This window comes from Azolla caroliniana, unplaced genomic scaffold (assembly GCF_043228905.1).
Source record: "Azolla caroliniana isolate FFs.n. ecotype wild unplaced genomic scaffold, voAzoCaro1.0.p SCAF_12, whole genome shotgun sequence".
Classification (NCBI taxonomy): Eukaryota; Viridiplantae; Streptophyta; class Polypodiopsida; order Salviniales; family Salviniaceae; genus Azolla; species Azolla caroliniana.
The window spans coordinates 9,263,564-9,288,206 of NW_028230447.1; the positions used below are offsets into that span (position 1 = coordinate 9,263,564).

Genomic DNA, 24,643 nt, shown 5'->3' on the forward strand with positions numbered 1-24,643 from the left:
TCAGTGGTTTCGCCTCACAGTCTGCACTTACTAGCGGATTTTCACGACAATGTCACAAAGGTGCTCCAGAGATTTGGCATTGACAACGCAAAATTGGTCAGTTCGAGACTCCCGACAAACAACAAGTTATCTTCGACAAAGTGTCCAAAGACAAAGACAGAAAAAACTGAGATGATGAAGGTGCCTTATGCCTTAACAATCGGAAGCCTGATGTACGCAATGGTATGTACTAGGTCAGACATTGGATATGCAATCGGAGTTGTCAGCGAATAAATGAGCAACCCCGAAAGAGAGCACTAGATAGTAGTTAAGTGGATACTTCAGTACCTGAGAGGCACCTGGAGCATGTGTTTTCGATTCGGCTCAAGTAACCTTGTGTTAGAAGGTTTCACCGATTCAGACATGTCGGTTGATGTAGATACAAATCAGTTCACGTCCGAGTATGTGATAACATGTGCAGGGGGAGCCATCTCATGGCAGTCAAGGTTGTAGAAGGTCGTGGCATTGTCAACCACGGAAGCCAAGTACATGGCCGTTGTCGAAGCCGAAAAGGAAATGATATGGATGAAGGAGTTTGTCTGAGAGCGTGGAATTCGACAAGGTGAATTCTGACTCTACTGTGACAACCAAAGTGTCATCCACCTAGCGAAGAATGCAACCTACCACTCAAGGACCAAGCATATTCAAAGGAGATATCATTGGCTCTGAAGGGGAGTTTGCTCTGATGAAGATCCACACATTGGAGAACGGATCTGACATGTTGACAAAGGTGTTGGGTCAGATTAGTGCATTCCCATCCGAGGTGAAGGGGCAGTTTGTTGAGTTTCAGGTCCCCTCGGATGTGTTGAGTTCTAGATAGAGGTGTGTTCTGGATCAGATGACACCGATTTGAGAACCGGATGGAGTCAAGATAAGTATCCAGAAGAAGGTCAAAACTATAAATAGGTTTTGTATCAAGCTTATTTAGGCCAGCTATATACATAGCTCAAACATTATCTAAGTTTAAAGATAACTAGGGAAAACTGCTTGTAGGTGTGGGTTGTAGTTGAGTAGTCTTGTTCACTATGTAGTTAGTGCTAGTTGTTGGAAAAACCTGTGTGCAGCATGGGTGAGGTCGTTCGCTTTGCAGCAGAGCAGCCATAGCCACAAAGAGAGAGAGAGAGAGAGAGGTAGCGAGAACTTCTCTATTGTAACTGCCTGTCAAAGAAGTGTACGAGCTAAGGTCGGTGCCTTATGAGTTCGTTCGTTGTATATTGGCTGAGATCCTGTTTTTCAAATCAGTATCATCACATTTGGGAGTTCCTCATCAACAAGAAGCTTGAAATTTGAAAGATCAACACCAAGGTGAACATCGTTAATGGCCTAACCAAAACGTTGCCAGATTATTGCTTCAGGGCACTTAGAGTGCCAAATACAGACATATGATGGACTTACTATTCACATTACCCCATTGGACAAACTAGGTTAGGCTATTCTTATAAATAGCATAAAGGACAATTGCCCTAGTTTGGTTAATATATAACCAACTTTGTAACCCCTTTGTAGATTGATATCATTGTCATTCTTGAATAATACATGTTATATTTTATTTGTACGCAAACATGTTACCTTTATAGCCATTTGAAACATTACTTTGGGATGTTAAATTAACATTTTAATTTTAATCTAAGCTTCATTCCTTTGGGAGAAACATTATTTAGCATTGATTATTTCATTGTTTAGCATAGATTATTTTCTATTCCTTTCATTGTTTATCATAGCTTGATTATTGTTTACATTTGGGAGAAACATTACATTTGGAATGTTATATTAATTATGTTTTACTATGTCTAAGCTTGACTATTTTCATTGTTGATCATCGAATATTGCTCCATTTAAGAGAAATTGACAAAGAAATCATTGTGCAAACATAATCGCTAAGGATTAGATTGTGCAAAACATAATCACTAACTGTAGATATCATTAAACTTTAGTGCACATCCTCACAATGTTAGAACCTACTCATGTTGATAGTCTTGAATTTAACTACATTTTATATCTAGAGATCATCAACACGCCAACTTTGTCAAAAACTTTCCTAATCTAAGAATAGAGTTTCGAAACTTTAACTTGTGTGAAATGAGAAAACCATTGTGATATTTGTGTATTTATTACATTTGGTAACTCGAAATCATCAACTTTAAAAATGTTCAAAAAACTACACGTTTTAAATTTTTACCAACTTCTTAAATATTAATAAATCACTTGTGATGTTCTTGGATTTAATTACATTTCGTATCGGAAATCATCAACTTTAAAAGTATTATTCATTTAACTTAATGTTTAGATCTTTGTAACTTGTTAAATGTTAATAATTTAGCAAACTTTATATGGTTTGAAGAACATGTGATATTGGTGTATCAAATTTCTGTATATAGCCTAAAATTGTAGAATTATAAAAGAAATCTAAAAGTGGAATGTGCGATCCTGCCACTTGTGAACGTGAACGTGTTTGATGGTAATTTGCACAACTTCAAACACAACAAGCCCACAAATTAATAGAAGTGGTGATGTTTTTCGTAACGAAAAAGATGATGATTTCTATGCATGGTTGTAACATGTGTAGCATACCGTACGCGTACAATACGTATGCTACATATTTTATAAGTATTCTAAAAAAAAATTATAAGTTCTTAGAATATGTATTTATAGGTAAAATACGTTGAGTTTGAATACATTGAATACTTGAACACCACTGATGTTGAATGCAAAGATACTTGGAATTTTTCATAATTACCAATTATCTTTATTGCCCATGGGTAAATGGTTATCTCTGTTTCAATATTTACATAATTATTTTCTTTTTCTCTACTAAAAACAAAACCCTAAAAAATTAATTACAAATTTAGGCTTAGAAAAAATGACAGTTCCAAAAGGTTGAATACGTTTAGAATACGTGTGGGTATTCTAAAACATACTCTATCTATAAAATACGCGTTTTTTAACAACAATGTTTTAATGTCAAAAACAGGATAGGCGAAGTTAGGTTTTTCGAATTGATTCATAAAGGCTCGATTAACTCACTTAAGTTGGATAACATTTGAAAAAATAAATTTATTCATAGACCAAATAAATTATCTTAATAGCCCTACATGGTATTGTTAATAGCTCTTTGTGGGAAAACAAAAAGATCGAATAGATTGTGTGTGTGTGTGGGGGGGGGGGGGTGCGCTGCACGTTGAGGAAGGGAATGAGGGAGATGCATGCATGCGACAAACTCAACTCACTTGACTGAGTACGAAAGGAAAAAAAACGAAAAAAAAGCAAGGGAGAGGAGAGATTCCAAGAGAGATAGATTATATTATCATCTTCGAAGGTCAAAATATGACCTATGGGATGTAACAATTTCAAACCTTACGATTGTACGAACACATGATTCGCCAAAGATAGATAGATAGATAGATAGATAGATTATATTATCGTCTTCGGCGGTCAAATATGACCTATGAGACCAAAAAGAGAGAAATAGAGAGAGAGAGAGAGAGAAAGAGAGAGAGACGTTCATCTCCCTATATAGGCATATGATAGGAAGAGGGGACTAAGAAGTGTTGTAACTAAGTTGATTTTACATACAATTAATTAATATAATTGTGTGCTTTTACCAAGGGACCAAGAGAGAGAGAGAGAGAGAGAGAGAGATTCATTGACTTCTGCGAATGAAAGTTCGATCCGGAGTGAGAGAGAGGGAGAGAGGTGCATGCATGTGCGGCCACATGATTGCCACGTATGACTGCTTGGTGCCAGCCATGACTTGAAGGACAACGAGGGGGGAGTTGTTCCCCCATCCCCGCCCCCTTTTTATACAGCCCACCCAGCGAGCCATAGCCATAGGCCCATAGCCAAGAAAGCAGAGAGAGAGAGGAAGAGAGAGAGAGAGACGCTCCCACCCCATCACGTCATCTTCGATATCTCTATATATAATTAATCTCATATCTGATCTGCTTATCTATCTTTCTCCCCTTCCAAAGAAAGGGATTCAAGGGAAAAGGAGAAAAAGCTTTTAAGGCAGCTTGCTAATCCGAAATCCATTTTTAAACTACAGTTACCATGGCTGCTGCTGCTCCACGCAATGCTTTCTTCTTCTTCGTCTACTCCAACTACTCGCTGCTGCTGCTGCTATTGGCCGCCCTCTACCTCTCCTCATCTTCTTCTTCTCAGCACAACCTTGCGGCGGCGCAGACTGTGCCCAACGTGACTGACGTGCTGACGAAGGCCGGCAATTTCAACAATTTCCTGAAACTGGCGGGCGAGGCCAACGTGGCGCAAGCTCTGCAGAACTTCATCACCCCCGCCAACACGACGGGCGCGACGGCCTTCATCCCTGTGGACTCGGCCTTCACAGACGACATAGTGAAGGCATACGGGAATCTGAGCGCCGGGAATAAGAGCCTTGTCCTTTACTACCACGTCCTCCCCAAGTTCTACAACGCGACGGACGTGGTCAACCTCCGGAATGTGCCCACCCTCGCCACCGCCATCTCTAACTCCTCCTCCCCTAACGCTTTCCACCTCGTCGCTGTCAACCAGTCCAGCAGCACTGCTGTCATCACCGTCTATGGCAATCTCAACTCCGCTAACGTTACCAACACAACCGTGAACGCCAACGCCTTCCCCATCGCCATTCACCCTATCAACGCCGTCCTTCTCCCTACAGAAATCTTCGGTGCCCCTTCCCCTTCCCCTTCCCCTTCAACTTCCCCTTCCCCTTCCCCTTCAACTTCCCCTTCCCCTTCCCCTTCATCTTCATCTTCATCTTCACCTTCATCTTCACCTTCTTCCGGTAGCAACGGCACTAGCAAAGCACCTGCACCTTCTGCTTCCAGTACCAAAACAAGTGCACCTGCCCCTAACGGCACATCACACACGGCCCATGCTACCACCACTCTCTTCATCTCCCTCGCCCTCTCCCTCCTCCTCTCCTTCCACCTCATCTTCTTGGCATAGAATTTTTAACAACCATCCTGACTGAATGAGAACCACCCACCCACTCATGATGTCATCTCAAACCTTGCGTCCTTCGTTGATTGCTGTTTTTCTTCTTCTCTTCCTTTTCCCTTGTATGTTCTAAATTCCCTTCTTTTCATCTGATATTTCTCATTTTCACAATCTCAAAATTCCAAATCATTTGGACACATCTACAATCCCGCCCCCCCAAATCATTTTTGTGATCGAATAATCTATACATGGATTCCTATAATAATCCCATCATTTTTGTACCGTACACCATATACATATGGTGCGTTTGGAATAATCTAATCTATATGTACATGGATCCCTCCCTAATTGATTTTTATATACGTATGATGTTGTTAATGTTAATGTTAATGTATCTATGTATAGCTCATTGTGGGTCAACCGCCTCTTTAACTTATTATGATGGTAAAAAAGGAAAAGCAAAGAAAGAAAAATCACAAAACATCGTGGTAGTTTTGGAAGATACGTATTTTGAATTGTTTACACGTATGTCAACGTATTCAATTATCAATGCTCCTGGTTTGTATTTGGATCCCCTTTTTCTGATTCTTAAAAAAATAATGTTCTTGTCTCTTGTACATATTTCATTCATGTTGGTATGGGATGACAGATACATAATTATTGAGCTTGATGTTGGTTTGGGAAGGTGGTTGCAAATTTATGCTCTTTGCATTTTATTTTTTAAACATTGGATATTGTGTGATGCCTCAAACTCATCTACCTTTTTTTCCATTACATCTCAACACCTACTTTTGTAGTACACTCCAAGATACCTTTTGTTATCTTGGTACATTTATAGTTACTCCTCTAGTTACCTTTAACTAACCTTTTAACTAAACTATGGTATAACTTCCCTAACCCTCATTATCGTTACTTGGGTTAGGTGAGGGGTTTCGCCCTGTGGTTTGTTTTACCACACAATCGCATAGCTCCCCCCTTCGAGAAACCTATGTATGTCGGTTGTGCCATTGATCCGTTGTTGTGGGGGCTACATCTGTTGCGTTGCCATTACAGATCACATCTCGGTTGCTCGTGCTCGATGGCGGCCTTGGTTCGTCGTTGCTCCTGGCGGGGACTGAAGGGTTTTCTAATTCGTCATGGAGTGGACATCATGGTGAGTTGCATCTTCTTGTGATGCTTGAGTTGTGGTAGTATATGTGGAGTGGTTAACATACGGGTTAATCCACATCTCGTGAGCATAGGTCATCCGTCCATTAGCATGACGACAGAGAGTATAGGTGTTGGTCCTCATTGATCGGATGACAGTAAAAGGGCTGATCCATCTAGGCATCATTGATTCACCGAGTCCCCGTCGTCGGATCGGGAAAAGACTAGGACCTTTGCTCCCGTTGCGTACTCTATCGCTCGGCGGCCTTTATCTTAGCCCGCTTTTGTCGTCGTTTAGCTAGTTGTAGGTTCTTGTGTATGCTGAGCTAGAAGATATGTTCAATCTGTTGCAAGTATAGCCACCAATCCATTGCGTCGGTGCAACTATTTTTGTTGGCTAGGTCCACCTTGATGTCGGGGTGTAAACGGCGGTCTCGCCCATACTGATTTGAGTCGAGGCTTGCACCGAGGTGTTATACCCATGCATGATGAAGGCTAAGATCAACTCCCATGTTGTGTGTAATGGATTGATGAATGCAGTAAGTTGTTTAATGGTCTTGTTCATCCGTTCTTCTGGGGGTGAAATGGTGAGGTAAATATATGTTAAATGCCTAACTGTGTGGCTAATGCTTGCAATACCTCTCCACTAAACTGCAATCCTTTATATGATAGGATGCGACCTGGCCAGACATGTGGGAAAACAATCCGCTTCATCAGCTTTGTTGCTATGTTGACGACCCGTGCGTCCGGAATTGCGGTGGTTTCGGTATATTGCGCCAAGTATTCGGAGATAACTACGATATACGTGTTTCTTGCCCGCCATTCAGGAAAAGGGCCGATGATATCCCATCCTATTAACTCAAAGGGTTTAGAGACGATAATAGGTTGGAGTATGTTGAGAGACAAGCTCAACATCGGCCGGATCGGCTGAAGAAGCCGAGGACCGGATCGGTTGGGACCGATCGGTTAGGCCGAATGCGTAAACCGGTACGCAGACCGGTGCGTAGGTAGGGCCGGATCGGTGCGTAAACCGGGAGACCGTTAGGAAAGATATTTCGTGACGAATATATTTGGGAGTTAGTGTAGGAGCTCTTAATGAGCATTGAAGTATTGTCAGTACTTCTGTCAGTCCTTCTAGGACTTGTATAAAAGTGTTCATTGAACACACATATGTATAGAGTGTGGTGAATAGAGATTGAGTATTCATTGTTGAATATAGTTCGTGTGTTCTCTCTCTCTCACGCTCTCTATCTCTCCCGCGTACACTGAGTAAGCTCAAGCTCTCCATTAAACCTGAGTTTTCTTCCTTCTGTTCGGTCTTCATACTTTCTTCCGCACATTACTTTTACATGGTATCAGAGCACGAGGGTTGAGAACCTCTCTGCAGCCGACACAGCTTGACGAAGAAGAACAAGAAGAACGATGGATAGAGGCATGGCGAGCTCGCTTCCAACAGAGAAGCTCGACAGAACCAACTACGCGTCCTGGTCCTACAAGATGCACCAGTACATGCTCGGGCACGGCTATTGGAGTTATGTCGAAGGAGCTAATGATGCGGCACCCGAATCGACACACAGAGACTTCTCGTAGTGGGAGCAATCGGCATGCAGGGTATTATACTGCTTTGCGTCGTGTGTGGGAGAACAACTATTGAGCTATGTTCGGGATGCAAAAACGCCGAAGGGTGTGTGGGAAAATCTGAAGAAGATTTTCGCCGCGAGCACCACAGCCAGGAAGCTTCAGCTCCGACAGGAGTTGAGCAACCTACGACAACGCGACTTGTCGGTAGTGGACTTTACCTCGAAGATCAAGGATATCTGCGACTCCCTCGCCTCCATAGAGGTGAACATCGAGGAGAGCGAGATGGTCCAGATCTGTCTCGGAGGTTTGGCGTCGAAGTTCGGAGCGTTCCGAACGGCTGTGTGTACCTGGGAGAATACGCCGTCCTTTTTCGACTTACAGTCAATGCTCCTGGTAGAGGAGAACCACGCGGGTGCGTCTACAAGCATGCACATCGACAACAGAATGGTGTGCACGGAGAGAGATAGGCCTCGTGGACGTGGAGGACGAGGCAAGTTGGTGCGCAATGGAGGCGGCCGACAAGATCAAGGAAGAAGGCACCGAAGTGATGCCGACAGCAACTCTGGACCCTCTGGAAAAAGGGGGAGTCGAAGCGATGAGAACCGGCAAGGGAAGGCCATCGCGGAGTGCCGGTACTGTGGCAAGAAAGGCCATAGGGAAAGTGAGTGCTGGAAGAAGCGCGCCGATTCGGAGAGAACCGGTTACGGAAACGGTTCCGGACATACCGACAAGGGAAATCGGCAGCGATTGCACTACGCCGAAGACTCCGGGAGAGCCGGAGAAGGGTCTGCCTTCGTGACGAGACACGAAGCAAACTCAATGAAAAGGACCACCCCGAGATCGGACGAGGTGTGGTACGTAGATTCCGGCGCGTCAAACCACATGACGAGCCATAAGGAGTGGTTCGCGTACCTTGAAAAACCGATACAACCTGGAGTAGTCGCAACTGGAGACGACACTCCGCATCCGATCGCGAATGTCGGAGAAGTTCCCCTTAGCCATGTCGGGCAGAAAGGGAAACTCATGAACGTGCTGCACGTTCCGACAATCACGAAAAACTTGGTCTCGGTCGGACAGATCGTGGACCAAGGGATGGAGGTTCGGTTTACACACCTCGGGTGCTTCATTGAGGAAGAAGGCCGAAGACGAGTTGGAGACAGCCAACTCGGACGAGAGTGAAAACCGATCGAAAGTAGCCGAGTCGGTTCGGATGTTTGATTCAGACACGTTGAATCAACACCGCAAGAAGCCAAGGACCGGATCGGTTGGGACCGATCGGTTAGGCCGTTAGGAAAGATATTCCGTGAGGAATATATTTGGGAGTTAGTGTAGGAGCTCTTAATGAGCATTGAAGTATTGTCAGTACTCCAGTCAGTCCTTCTAGGGCTTGTACAAAGTGTTTATTCAACACATATATGTATAGTTTTTTGTCTTTCATAATATGCTCTCCCTTCGGTGTCTTCTCTAAAAACACTCTCGGTCTCTCCCGCGTATACTGTGTAAGCTCAAGCTCTCCATTAAACCTGAGTGTTCTCCCTTCTGTTCTGTCTTTATACTTGCTTCCGCACGCTACTTTTTACAATCGACGACCACACGCGGCACACGTGGATCTACCTCATTGAGAGGAAGAGCGAAGTCTTCGACTGTTTTCGGGACCTCAAAGGGTTCGTGGAAACGGAAACGGGACGAAAGATCAAGTGCCTGCGGTCGGATGGCAGGAAAGAGTACTTTTCTGGTCAATTCAACAGTTATCTACAACAAATGGCAATTCGGCGCGAATTCAGTTGTAGATACACGCCGGAGCAGAACGGCGTGGCCGAGAGGAAGATTCGGTCAGTTGTGGAAGCGGCACGGGCAATGTTGGAGGAGAAGAGCTTGCCCAAGTTCTACTGGACCGAGGCGGTAAGGACCACGGTATACATCCAGAACCGGATCGGAGACAAAGTGTCGGCGCACGAGCTATATTTCGGAACGAAGTCGAACTTGCGACACTCGAGGGTGCTCGATAGCATTGCGTATGTGCATGTACCGAAGGAGAAAAGGAGGAAGCTGGACGAAATGGCCGAGAAATGCATCATGGTCGATTACTCGGACGAGTAGAAGGGATATAAGTGTTATAACCCTCGCACAAAACAAGCGCACGAGGTTGTGGTTCGCGTCCTGGTACCAGCCGCCAATTCCGAACCCGGACTCCAATCCGAGTTCTGACGATGAGGTCAGCGAGGCCGAGATGCCTTCGGATGAGCCCGAAATGGAGACCCGCGAACAGAGTCTGATTTTACTCCATTTAAGTCGACCGATTGGATGACTGAGTCGGTACGAGCAGTCCGATGAAGAGTCGGCGAGTGATGGAGACTCGGCCGTGCATTCCCCGCGCAGGAAGCCGAGGAGACGGCTTACGCACAAAGAGAAAGGGAAGAAGCAGGTGTCGGATTCCGGCACGGATAGGAACGAGTCTGACCGACGCGAGTCTGACTCCGAGGGAACCGGTGACGGGTCTTTAAAGGTGAAGTCCGCGTCGACAGAGAAGGCCTCGACATCGGCTAATGTGAGATTACGCCGAGCTACCCGCCAGAAGAATTCTGTTTTGCGGTTCAGATACAACGACTACATGGCGTATCACTATGCACATATGACCCGTGTAGCGGAAGTGCGTGAGGCGGAGAGCTACGCAGAAGCAGCGAAGGACGCGAATTGGCGCGCCATGATGGAGGAAGAGATGCACACATTGGCGGAGAACGAGACCTGGGACCTAGTTGACGCACCAAGAGGGGTAAAACCGATCGGGTGTAGGTGGGTGTACAAGGTCAAGTACAACACCGATGGCTCGGTCAACCGGTACAAGGCTCGACTAGTGGCAAAGGGCTACGCGCAGAAACACGACATCGACTACGATGAGACGTTTGCGCCGGTCGCGAAAATGACGACCGTCCGTATTTTGCTCGTAGTAGCTGCGGTGAAGGGGTGGCAGTTACATCAGATGGATGTAAAGAATACATTCCTGCAAGGTTACCTTGAGGAACAGGTGTACATGATACAGCCCCCCGGTTTTCACTCCGAAACGAACTCCTCGGTAATATGCCGACTAAAGAAGTCCCTTTACGGACTGAAGCAAGCCCCGCGTGCCTGGAATGCGAAGATCACGCAACAACTGCGTCGGATGGGCTTCGTCATGTCAAAATCGGACTCTTCCCTGTTCATACGGAAAGGTCGACTCGGACCGGTTAGTATTTTACTATATGTTGATGACTTGGTCATCACCGGCGCCGACCTAGGTGAAATCGACCGCGTGAAGCTCCAGCTTGCGGCATCGTTCGACATGAAGGATCCGGGGGACCTTCATTACTTCCTCGGGATCGAAGTGATCCGTACCCCCGAAGGCATATTGATCAGCCAACGTCATTACGTGTTGAGTATGCTCTTCAAATTCGGGATGGCTGACTGCAAGTCCGTCTCGACTCCTCTGGACAGAACTGTCAAGCTTCGTCCCGATACAGGAAAGGTATGTGACCCGAGGAGGTTCCGACAAATTATCAGAAGCCTCATATATTTGACCATCACCCGACCCGACCTCAGTTGTCTAGTCGGAGTGATCAGTCAGTTCATGGCGCGACCTACCGAGGAGCACCTCCAGTGTGCGCAACGCATACTTCGGTATGTCAACGGCACTAAGAACCGGGGACTGCTATATCGGACCGGTGCAGCCGCACAGTTAGTCGGTTACACCGATAACACGTTCGCGTTCACAAGTGGAAGGATCGCGCATAAATGGAAGGATAAGGGAAATTTTAGGGCTTTTTCAATGATTTTACAAAACACATTGATACCAGTATCATACATGTTCAAACATACTATGAAAAAGGTTAAGAATCCACTATTTTCGTGATTTAAAAGTAACTAAAAAAAGACGAATTTCAAAAAGATACATTCTCAATTTATATCATAAACTTTACAACCAATGTTATTTTATAAGAAACGATTTTTTAGAAATCATAAGAATTCAAAACACATGCTTTTATATTACTCGATTTTTTACAAGCGGAATGTAGTTACACTTAATAGCCAAATATACATTCATGATCACTCCTTTACGGAGAATCACTACTATAACTAATATACAATGACGATTCCTCCTCATCATCCTCGGATGTACCAATCAGTGCATTATCTTCATCATAAACCAAATGGTTTGACTCTAGATTATATGTAGCAGATCTCGTTTGCCTTTGACTCGAGCCACCTTGTAGACCCGATAAATTTTCTTTTATTATATCTATTGTTGACTTCCTTAATCGTCCGGCTTTTGTAAGTGTGAAGTCATACACGATGATATCCACATCAGAGATATCAAGGGTCGAGGTGTTATGAATGTTTCGCTTCCTCTTCCTACCTCCCCTTCTTGTTGGGCATTCAATCATCTCCAATGTATACTTACCTGTAAAAGCATTTGCACTTCTAGTGTTGTACCAATGAACATTTATAGACTTGATCGTGTTTTCTATTTCATGCATTAGCACTTCTAGAATTTTACCAACCCAAAATTGGTGGCCATGTGAGTTCTCATCAGCCGGCGTTGCAATCAACATCCCCGCGGTGAGCTCTTGCAAATTGCCTTGCCATCTAGCTTCAGCTGCTTTGGTCATCCTTGGTCCCACATAAATTTCTCTTTGTTGTGGATGGACTAAGTTGTCATTAATCGCATTTACTAGTTGCTCCGGAGTTCTATTTACGCGATCATGTTGCAGCGACCATGTGAATGGCGTTTCCAAATTCCAATTATCAACAGATACACAATTGTCTATAATTTCTTTCTAATCACTATAAAATACATCCCACCATGACGTGTCTTGTTGTGCAACATATTTCTTGGCGGCCTCAATATGCTTTCTTTTTTCTTCTAAGGCTTGGAGCCATGACCGTTTTTGTTCCGATACCAAGTCGCTTTGCAACTGTCCTTTCTTCTCAATTGGCATTTGCTTAGCTCCATGGACAATTGTACTCGGCATACAAAGTAATAACTGGCAACCACCTTCAGGTTCCCATGTTGTAGAAGATGAATATTGTTTAGCATACAAAAGTGTAGAACCACTTATTCCATTTTTCTTTATCATAAAAATGTGATTGAAACTTATATTGTTTAACTGAGCAAGCACTTTAACATTCCCACCACCCCCATCTGATATATATCTCTTAAAGTCATATACCTCCTTCAAGTGTAACACTTTTGGGCGTGGTGTATATGCATCACAAATGATATCAAATAGTTTAGGTAAAGTGAAAGCATCATGCCGAGACAACTGTGTGGAGAATGTGCTAAACATCTGATCTATATGGTCATGTGTGTGGCCAACCAAAAGGAAATTGACTTTCACTTTCCTAAACAATTCTAGGTTGACCAACATACTTAGATAGCCAAATACAGTTGAATTTTTGTTCTCTCTAGCAGTATTGTCCAATTGAATGTATAGAACAGGGGGGAAAGGTTGGCCCCAAGACATCAAAACTCAGTGAATCACTGTAACTGTTACGTTAGGGTCATTGTGAACATTGGGGTAAGTAATGAAGACGTGAGGTCGAACAGACCTATTATAAGCCAAGCATCCCACCAAGTGCATTTGAACAAGGCACTCATCATTGACATCTTTGGGGAGCCTCCGCATATGCGGCAAGCATGTCTTCTTCTGGTCCATGCCATCTATCATTAAGCACATGTATTGTTCGGGCCTCTTCAAACACTTCTCTCTATGATGCATCTCCTTCTTTCGTTCTAAGGATTGTGCCTCACGATGCTCTTGTAGTAACTTCTTACTCGTATCCTTTTCCATTGATGTCTTTGCACCTTTAGCCAAACTTTTAAGATTTGCACAAATGGAGCAATACCCCATACGTACTTTACGAGGAATAATAACATTTGAAAACCGAGCTCTCCATAATCTTGTGAACTGGCTATAGGTGATAGACTTATTACGTGAGCCCAGCATATCAGATCGATAGACATCATAAACTTCCTGACGTGTATAATTATCAGAAAGATGCATCCTACCTGTAGTGGGCATTACTTCACAATTTAACTGAAAGTAAGTTTTCATCCAACCATAGCATGTCTTCCAATTGCACCTTTCATACTTGGAACATCTTTACAATTGAGCATATGATCCCCGCTAAGTAGACGTTGTTGTACTCTATGTAGCCGCATGTTACTAACACATAACACAATTTTGAATGCAACTCTACATATCTGTTGCGCATGGAAGATATAATACTCGAATGATACTTTGATCCCCGTACATTTGTCAGATACTAGTTGCATATGTGACCCGAGGTAAGTGTCTTGCTCATCACCGGTCATCGAAAAATAGTATCGCCTTAATTCTCGCAACTTTGATTTCCAATCATAGACATACAACCACGGGCACAACATATTTTTTTGACATCAAATCCAATCTGTTTATCTGATGTCACCAAGCTAAATCTAGCCAGACGAATTCTTCGTGGGATTCTTCTAATATGCATAGGGCTCCCAGATTTCTCTTCCTGCATAGAGGTTGGTGTAACCTTGTTACAATCTAATTCTCTGTTGTGACCATCGCCAATGTTATTCAATGTTTCCTGGGTACTACCTTCATTCTTCGTATCTTTATTAATATCGTATTCTTCAATAGAGAACTCTTCACATGTGTCATTATTTACATTCCCTGTAGATGAGCTCAGACAATATTCTTCGATAGAATATTGTGAGTCTGTCGACAGACAATATTCTTCAATCGAATATGGTGACTTTGTTGACAAACAATACTCTTCAGTAGAAAACGATGAGTCTGATGACAAACAATATTCTTCAAACGAGAACGGTGAATCTTCACTCATGGCTTAAGGTCTAGATAGGGCTCTGTAAGTTATGTGCTTAGGGTAAGGAAAAAAACTAATAAGCTCCTCTCTAAACATATACTCCTCTCTAAACATAAACTTCTCTCTAAACAAAAGCCAAATCAATAGAATGTCTATATTATGTAATATTCTATTAATACAATACATAAAAAGTTTATGTTTAATAAAGTAATTGTACTTAAAATATCAATTATTATATAAACTACATCTATATGAAGTTAAATCAAGTATAATATAAATCTAATCATTAACAAGCCATGAATATGTTGGATTAATGTTAAAATCATTGGCTAATTAATGGCACCCATTTTGATATAGAACCTCTCACTCATTGGTTCTTTAATGCTCACCATTTTAAATATTAGACTTATCAATCATTGGTTAATTCATGCCCACATCTTTAATACACAGCATTTCAGAGTCATAAAAATTGTTGCTTTTAGTAATCAATCATTGGTACATTCATGAACCTCTATCATTGTCTCCTTCATGACCTTTGAAGTCATTGCAGGTTGTTATGACTATAAAAGATTGATCAATATGTTAGTTTGACTTTGTAATCATTAATGCCATCATAAGTTACTCTAGTTAATGTGACTGTGGTTACCAACTAACTATCCTCAAACTTACCAACCTTGGTTAAGGTGACTATGGTTACTTTAACCAATGTGGTCAATCCCTATAAATAGGAAGACCTTGTCATATTTCACTCACAAGAGCGTACAGAGCGTACAGAGCACACAGAACGTACAGAGCACACAGAGCACACAAAGCACACAAAGCACAAAGAACCAAAGCGCGATCTCTGCCTCCACTGCCACACGATCAACCATGTCTTCAAAGAGAATCGAGCGCGAGGACTCCAGGTAGGCCTCTGACACTGTGGACATTTTTGTAAATATGTTTCGTCGCTCAAGAACTCGATACGCCGTATCGAGTTCCTGTATACAATACAAAATTTATACAGGAACTCGATACGGCGTATCGAGTTCATAATTTGTTTTTGCTTTTTAAACAGGAACTCGATACGGCATATCGAGTTCCTGTTTAAAACCTACACTTTAAACACGAACTCGATACGCCGTATCGAGTTCGTGTTTAAAACCTAAACTTTAAACAGGAACTCGATACGCCGTATTGAGTTCCCGTTTAAAACCTAAACTTTGAACGGGAACTCGATACGCCGTATCGAGTTCCACTGCTTTCTTTGCTTTTTAAACAAGAACTCGATACGGCATATCGAGTTCGTGTTTAAAGTTTAGGTTTTAAACAGGAATTCGATACGGCGTATCGAGTTCCTGTTTAAAAAGCAAAGAAAGCATAGAAACTCGATACGGCGTATCGAGTTCCCGTTTAAAGTTTAGGATTTAAACAGGAACTCGATACGCCGTATCGAGTTCCTGTATAAAAGAAGGCTCTGAAAGAGAAAATTTGTGTTTTTGGGGTAACAATTAAATATTGTGTGGAAAAGATATCAAATTGTCTGTCAAAATCAGTCTTTTTTATGTTGACTTGGCATACTTTTAAAAAAACACATGCCATAATTATAGGTGTTTTATGACCTACTTTAGCTTAAAATAATAGAAAATGATCCACAAATTGCCTTTACGATAGCAAATTCTCCTCAATATAGGTTTGGAATCTATATAAGTCATACCTACTCTTTAAAAGAATATATAACCCTCTTTACTTATTACGATATATATTTTCTAGTTTGAATAGCCCTGCCTAGAATAGATTTTTGAATATAGGACTACCATGTACTCTGAATGCATGATTGATATTTGCACTGCACCACTAATCGCCTACTAGTGAGAACTGTTCTTCATCTTAATATTTATATTTTAATATACAACCTTAATCTACGTGACTACCTAACTTATGTTTTTGCATATACTTTCTTAAATAGGTCGTTTGAGAACTTGTCGGACCGACCCGTGAAGAAAATAAAGCTTCGCATAAAGGGTTCTCCAATCGAAGCCCAGACCAAGGTAGCTCCTGAGACCATGAAGAGAGGAAAAAAGCTTCTCTTCAACGAAGAGACAAAATCTCAGCCACATATTGATGTTAGCCAAAAGAAACTTGTCGCCGCTACTGGAGGTGAAGACCTTCCTGACCGTGATCTAACGGACAAGGAATGGTGTATGCAATATGTCGACTCAAAGAAAAAAGTCGTATTGTATACAACAAAGAAGAAGGGGGAGGGGCAGCTTGGAAAGGAAACCCCATTTATGTATGGCCGTATTCTATGATTTGACTACGAAGATGCAGATTCGGCCAACATACTGGTAATGATAGAGTGCTCCAAGGGGGTACGTAAAGTGTTCCTTTCAGAAGACCTTTTAGTAAAGGAATCTTGTGGGCCAGAAGCGTTCAAAAAAGATCTTGAAAGCTCACAAAACCTTATTGTTACCTTGAGGCCTTATATACAAGGCCATGTAACTCTAAGAGATGAAGTGCTCTCCCCATTTAAGGCCACAAAAAGGGTATCCAAAGTCCAGTCAAGACCACCAAAGAAGAAGACAACCAAAATGTTAGACACCGATTCAACAAGTGAAAACGAAGAGGAGGATAATAAGGGGACGCCAGGAGCTGAGCTGGCATCGGGTGTTTTGTCATCCGAGCATAATAAGATAAGGAGAGAGTTAATGCAACGAAAACTGGTCAGGAAAGGGCAAGTGTTTAATTTTCCTATAACACACATCCATCGGCCCCCTATTGATGAAAAAACAGGTCGACGACCACTTGAGATTAGAGAGCCACACCGCATGCATGTTCAAAATCTCTAGAAAAAAATGAAAATTAATCCTCATGCCACTGTGGTGCCTTTTATTGTTATGATAGATCCTGAAGAATGTGAAACCATTGAAGATTTTGATATTAGAAAGCATGATCAATATAATTATTTTGTCATTGGTGGATCGCATTCAGCAGAGGCACGTCGGCAACTTGTGAGAGAACATTCAATGACTTTCTTCTTCAAGTATGCCGAGTGCAAAATTTATGTTGGGCTCACAACCGAAGAGGCTAAGCTGTTGGCATGGGACCATAATAATGATAATGACTATAGGCAGAAAATGTCGTCCATTGAGCGTATACGGTTCTTCCACCACGAGTATTTAGACATGAAACAAAAGTTTGGTGTGAAGTTACATCCAGGCCTACGACGTCAATGTCTGCATGAAGTCGGCATTGTGGTAGATGATAATGTTAAGTCCGATGGTCTTCGAAAGTATGTGTCTTGGTTTCAATTGGCGTTTAGAGATGGAGAAGTATGGGACCTACAAGATCAAATCTTCTCAATGTGGGAGAATAAGGAGGTAAAGGGTCAACGACAAAAGAAATGTAAGGTTGACCCTCAACTAGAGTTAAAGTCACAAGCCGCCAAGAAAATTGACTTGACAATTGAAGAAGCGGCAGACGACATGAAGCTGTCTCTGTGGAGAGCGATGCAAGATATTAAGGACGAGCAGCTTCTTGTGTCTGTTTTGTCAAGGGTTGTGGCGAAAGATTTAAGCCTTGAAGAAATGGTCACTGAGTTCAATAAGTAAGTCTTTCAAATACTGAAATTGTAGTCTATCTGGTTTAATTCAAAGCTCTAATCTTGATTTCTAATTTTATAGTCATAAGGTGTACATGAAGATCCAAGAAGTGATGATGAAACAACTTGGATGTATAGCTTGGGAACAAGTGACTAAGGATTATCCTCTAACGTCTTCATATAAGGCGTTATCAGAGTATTTTATTGCATTCAAGGATTGGGTTAGTATTGATGGTTTTTCATTACCCTTTCATCATATGTAGAGCTTGTATAATAATACCTGATGTCCTATTGCTTCTATTAGAAACCATGTCGAGGCAAGAAACAAGGAGAAGTTAAGGATATACACGATTTCCCTACATCCTTCCTTGCACATCTCGAGCGAGCCAGAAAAGAAAAGGATCGTCGCTTAGTCAAGGCGTACGAAATGGAGGAAGATGGCTCCTTTAAAAAATTTAGCCACAAAAAAGATATTACGAGAGATCTTTACTACAATGTGGTTTGCGGTGATGTTGTCGACTTGATCCAAAAGGTGCCAAAGAAGGAATATACTCTAATGATTGCGGATATTCCTTACGGATTTCGAATGGCTGGGTCATCATACAACGATAAATCGTTTAGGTTTAAACAATTGGAGAAGATGGTCAAGGATTTCGCTGAGCTAACGACTGCATCCTTGTGGTGAATAGTTGTCTTTCATAGTATGGACCAAGGGTACTCGGTAGCTCAAGCTTTGAGATCGTTGCCATGGCATCGAGAACCTTGCATGGTAAGGATAATTTATAGGTGTCTTTCACTATATTGCATTTCTTAAGGTTGTTCAATCTATTCTTAACTCGATGTATTAATTTTTATAGGATCAAGACCAATGTAAATAGAGGGCCAACTTTTCGGTTCGTTAATGCCATTGAATACATAACGGTTGGCTACTTCGATGAAATTAAGAAACAGAGAATCAAGGAGCATTCTAATGAAGTGGGAGGTTCAAATCTGTTGGTATATCCAGCAGTGACACGGAAATTGCGACATGTTACCACGACAGAATGGGGACTTGTCAACCCATACCAAAAACCTCAACGACTTATGATGCGCTTGATCGAGATGTTTTCTGTCGAAGGAGACTGGATATTAGATCTCTTTTCTGGCACAGGTATTCCTCGAACTAGGGTAACGATCTTGAGATAACCAATCCCTTTTTTTTTCGTTTGACAACTAAATCTTCTTGTTACTTACATCACAGGAACAACGTCTGCATGTGCATTGAAGCTTTTTAGAAATACAGTTGCATTGGAGAAGGACGAGGACCAAGTTATATTTACTAATATGCGGATTAAGGCTTTGTGGGAGTGCCTAGACCAGGAATAGATTAGATCAACTTTAAATACAAGTATTGAATACTTTAATAAGTTAGTTATTCCAATCACTTATCCTAATGTGCACTATCCTACATTTTCCACAATTACATACATGCACGTATGGGTCAAAGTATAAATTATAACTCATTTTATTAGTATGGATACAAGTACACCTGATATTTTTGTAAAACTTACCTAATTAATATAAGTCTTTAAGTTAGTGTTTCCCTTGTCGCACAATAGTGACATATTGAGCCATAGTTGAACTTTATTATGCCTACATTAACTTATCAACGTGTCTAAACTTGCATGATTTCTAATGATCTCCACTCGTAGATCTATCATGTATTTTTATATTTGCAAATTCTCATCAAGTTGAGGAACATGTGATACTAGTGCATCCAATTTTTGTAGAGAGGGTGTATTTGCTTCGTTTTAAGAAGATTCTACAAGTGGAATGCGCAATCCTTCCACTTGTGAACGCGAACGTGTTCGATGCTAATTGGGCTCGCAACGCCGCCGATCGTTGATCCATGTCCGGATACGCGTTCTCCCTCGGGAGTGCCGCGATCGCGTGGAGCATTAAGAAGCCGCCGACAGTTGCACTGTCGAGCACCGAAGCTGAGTACCGAGGAGCGGCTGTTGCGACATGCGAAGCCATATGGTTGAAACAGCTACTTAGGGACCTGCAAGAGGAGGTGTCAGATTCGACGACGATCTACTGCGACAACCTCAGCAGCATCCAGCTCGCGAAAAACCCCGTTTTCCACGCATGGATTAAGCACATTGAGGTGCACTACCATTTCGTCTGTGAGCGTGTCCTTTCCGGTGAAGTCGAACTTCAGTACGTTCCGACGGATCGACAGACTGCCGACATCTTCACCAAGCCTCTTGGTCTTGACAAGTTGCGGAAATTCTCAGGTGCGCTCGGATTGCGTCACCTCGACGTGCCAAACTTGAGGGGGAGAACAGTCCCGAACGACCAAGCAAGGCAGCAGGAAAGGAGCGGAGACCGCGACACCGAGTCGGTTGACTCGATTGCCGAGTTCGACTTCGGATCGGCTGAAGAAGCCGAGGGCAGACCCACGGAAAAGTCCGGAAGCGGACAGAAGGGGAGCAACCGAAGGAGAGAGCCGAAGCCAACCACGCATGGGGAAGATGACACCATCGAGGGCGAGAAGACCGAAGACAAGTTGGAGACAGCCAACTCGGACGAGAGCGAAAACCGATAGGAGGTAGCCGAGTCGGTTCGGATGTTTGATTCAGATACACTGAATCAACCGAGGCCCAAGCGGAAGAAAAGGCAGTAGGAGAAGCGTGAACACCGCAACAGTAGAAGAGCTGATAAGGGCCACATGAGCAGACAAGCCGACCGGAAGGGTCGAAGCGCGCGGAGTCGAACAGGTCGTGGAGCGCGAGCGAGGCGTGAAGCCAGGAGGAACCGGAGCTGTGAGCCCAAAGATCCCGAAGAGCCTCAAGTTGAGGTTGAGGGGGAGTGTTGAGAGACAAGCTCAACATCGGCCGGATCGGTTGAAGAAGCCGAGGACCGGATCGGTCAGGACCGATCGGTTAGGCCGAATGCGTAAACCGGTGTCGTGCCTTTCGGCTCCGGATCGTTTGCGTGAGTCGGGTGGGAACCACTGAGGTTTTGGACTAGGAGAAAGAAGAATATGAGATGAGGCTAGTAATGAATAGATTATTAGAAAGAGAGATAGAAATTTTGTGAATCCCACGAGTGTATTGTATTCAATTAATCAATATTTAGATAAGAATATGTATTTAGATTGAAAGAAAGATATAAGAAACTTGTGAATCCCACAAGTATAGATTATATTATTTTCGTGAATCCCACGATTATATTAATCGGTTGGCTATTTTTGAACACTAATGAAATGCTAGTGTAATGGTAAGACATTACATTATTAACATGGAGGTGCAAGGTTCAAATCTTGCCCTATGCATGTTATATAAATTTTAATATTTTCTACTATTTATTCACATTTATTAAATTGGTACTTTATAAGTTTTTCACGTAGTGTACAAAATACAGTATGACACCGGTACGCAGACCGGTGCGTAGGTAGGGCCGGATCGGTGCGTAAACCGGGAGGCCATTAGGAAAGATATTCCGTGAGGAATATATTTGGGAGTTAGTGTAGGAGCTCTTAATAAGCATTGAAGTACTGTCAGTACTTCTGTCAGTCCTTCTAGGACTTGTATAAAAGTGTTCATTGAACACACATATGTATAGAGTGTGGTGAATAGAGATTGAGTATTCGTTGTTCAATATAGTTCGTGTGTTCTCTCTCTCTCACTCTCTCTGTCTCTCCCGCGTACACTGCGTAAGCTCAAGCTCTCCATTAAACCTGAGTTTTCTTCCTTCTGTTCGGTCTTCATACTTGCTTCCGCACGTTACTTTTACAGAGTAGGCCGTCATTGGAATGGGGTGGTTTAATATGTTGACATGATTGGCATTGTTTTATGTAAGCCGCGATTGTTGTACGCATTTGCGGCCACTAATACCGAAGACGGATTTTGTCCAGCACCTTGTGGAATCCGAGGTGGCCAGACATTGGGTGATCTTGAAAAAATTGCATATATAAATTCCGCAAGCTATGTGGTATGTAGATTCGTGGCTCTTTCCCTATTTTTATAAAGTATAAGACATTGTTTTGTAATTGGAAATGGGTGTGTAACTTTTTGCATTTTGTTGACTAGATCTCATGGATGATTTGTTATATTGCCTCATCGGCTTGTTGTAGGGTTGCTATCTATGCCATCGTTGTGGGTAATTGGACTAGTGTAGGAATGAATTGAACACATTGTGTTTGCACTCTTGACAAATCATCGACGACCAGATTATATTATCATCTTCGAAGGTCAAATATGACCTATGGGATGTAACAATTTCAAACCTTAGGATTGTACGAACACATGATTCGTGAGAGAGAGAGAGAGAGAGAGAGAGAGACAGAGACAGAGACGTTGATCTCCCTATATAGGCATATGATAGGTAGAGGACTTAGGAGACTAAGAACTGTTGTAAGTAAGTTGATTTTACATACAATTAATTAATATAATTGTGTGCTTTTACCAACGGAGAGAGAGAGAGAGAGAGAGAGATTCATTGACTTCAGCGAATGGAAGTTCGATCTGGAGTGAGAGAGAGAGAGAGAGGGAGAGAGGTGCATGCACGTGCGCCCACATGATTGCCACGTATGACTGCTTGGTGCCAGCCATGACTTGAAGGACAACGAGGGGGGAGTTGTTCCCTCCCCCCCCCACTCCCTCCCCTTTTTATACAGCCCACCCAGCGAGCCATCGCCATAGCCATAGCCAAGAAAGCAGAGACACAGAGAGAGAGAGAGAGAGAGAGAGAGAGAGAGAGAGAGAGAGAGAGAGAGACGCCCCCACCCCATCACGTCATTTTCGATATCTCTATATATAATCAATCTCATATATCTGATCTGCTTATCTATCTTTCTCCCCTTCCAAAAAAAGGGATTTAAGGGAAAAGGAGAAAAAGCTTGAAGGCAGCTTGCGAATCCGAAATCCTCTTTTAAAACTACAGTTACCATGGCTGCTGCTCGTCGCAATGCTTTCTTCGTCGTCTACTCCAACTACTCGCTGCTGCTGCTGCTGCTATTGGCCGCCCTCTACCTCTCCTCATCTTCTTCTTCTCAGCACAACCTTGCGGCAGCGCAGACTGTGCCCAACGTGACTGACGTCCTGACGAAGGCCGGCAATTTCAACAATTTCCTGAAACTGGCGGGCGAGGCCAACGTGACGCAAACTCTTCAGGGGCTCCTGGACCGCGGCGCCAACGCCACGGCGTTCATCCCTGTGGACTCGGCCTTCACGGACGACATAAAGAAGGCATACGGGAATCTGAGCCCCGTGAATCAGAGCCTTGTCCTTTACTACCACGTCATCCCCAAGTTCTACAACGTGACGGACGTTGTCAACCTCCGGAATGTGCCCACCCTCGCCACCGGTAACTCCTCCTCTCCTAACGCCTTCCACCTCGTCGCTGTCAACCAGTCCAGCAGCACTGCTGTCATTACCGTCTATGGCAATTACAACTCCGCTAACGTTACCAACACAACCGTGAACGCCAACGCCTTCCCCATCGCCATTCACCCTATCAACGCCGTCCTTCTCCCTACAGAAATCTTCGGTGCCCCTTCCCCTTCAACTTCAACTTCCCCTTCCCCTTCAACTTCCCCTTCCCCTCCATCTTCACCTTCTTCCGGTAGCAACGGCACTAGCAAAGCACCTGCACCTTCTTCTTCCAGTACCAAAACAAGTGCACCTGCCCCTAACGGCACATCACACACGGCCCATGCTACCACCACTCTCTTCATCTCCCTCGCCCTCTCCCTCCTCCTCTCCTTCCACCTCATCTTCTTGGCATAGATTTTTTAACAACCATCCTGACTGAATGAGAACCACCCACCCACTCATGATGTCATCTCAAACCTTGCGTCCTTCGTTGATTGCTGTTTTTCTTCTTCTCTTCCTTTTCCCTTGTATGTTCTAAATTCCCTTCTTTTCATCTGATATTTCTCATTTTCACAATCTCAAAATTCCAAATCATTTGGACACATCTACAATCCCGCCCCCCCAAATCATTTTTGTGATCGAATAATCTATACATGGATTCCTATAATAATCCCATCATTTTTGTACCGTACACCATATACATATGGTGCGTTTGGAATAATCTAATCTATATGTACATGGATCCCTCCCTAATTTGATTTTTATATACGTATGATGTTGTTAATGTTAATGTTAATGTTAATGTATGTATAGATCATTGTGGGTCAACGGCCTCTTTAATTTATTATGATGGTAAGAAAGGAAAAGGAAAGAAAGAAAACTACCTTTGTATTTTTGGGGTTTTGGTTTCTTATAAATAAATAAAAATCATGTTTGCTCATGGAAGATGATAATTCAATGCTTCTTTGCTTGCATGTGAGCCCCCTTTGGTTTGTGTTCCTTCTTAACAAACCACAAAACATCGTGGTAGTTTTGGAAGATACTTATTTTGAATTGTTTACACGAATGTCAACGTGTTCAATTATCAATGCTCTTGGTTTGTATTTGGATCCCCTTTTCTGATTCTTAAAAAAATAATGTTCTTCGTCTTTGTACA

General features: G+C 42.8%; 1 protein-coding gene across 1 annotated transcript; it reads left to right on the plus strand.

Annotated features, from left to right (window-relative positions):
- The first annotated feature begins 23,061 nt into the window (after positions 1-23,061).
- On the plus strand, positions 23,062-24,609 carry LOC147857046 (uncharacterized). Its single transcript, XM_087328126.1, has 3 exons — positions 23,062-23,895; positions 24,301-24,310; positions 24,434-24,609. Exons 1-3 carry the CDS (start codon positions 23,062-23,064, stop codon positions 24,607-24,609), a joined length of 1,020 nt encoding a protein of 339 aa, XP_087184252.1.
- The last annotated feature ends 34 nt before the right edge of the window (positions 24,610-24,643 follow it).

Coding starts and splice junctions, on each gene's coding strand:
- LOC147857046 (XM_087328126.1), top strand. CDS start 23,062: ATGGCTGCTGCTCGTCGCAATGCTTTCTTCGTCGTCTACTCCAACTAC.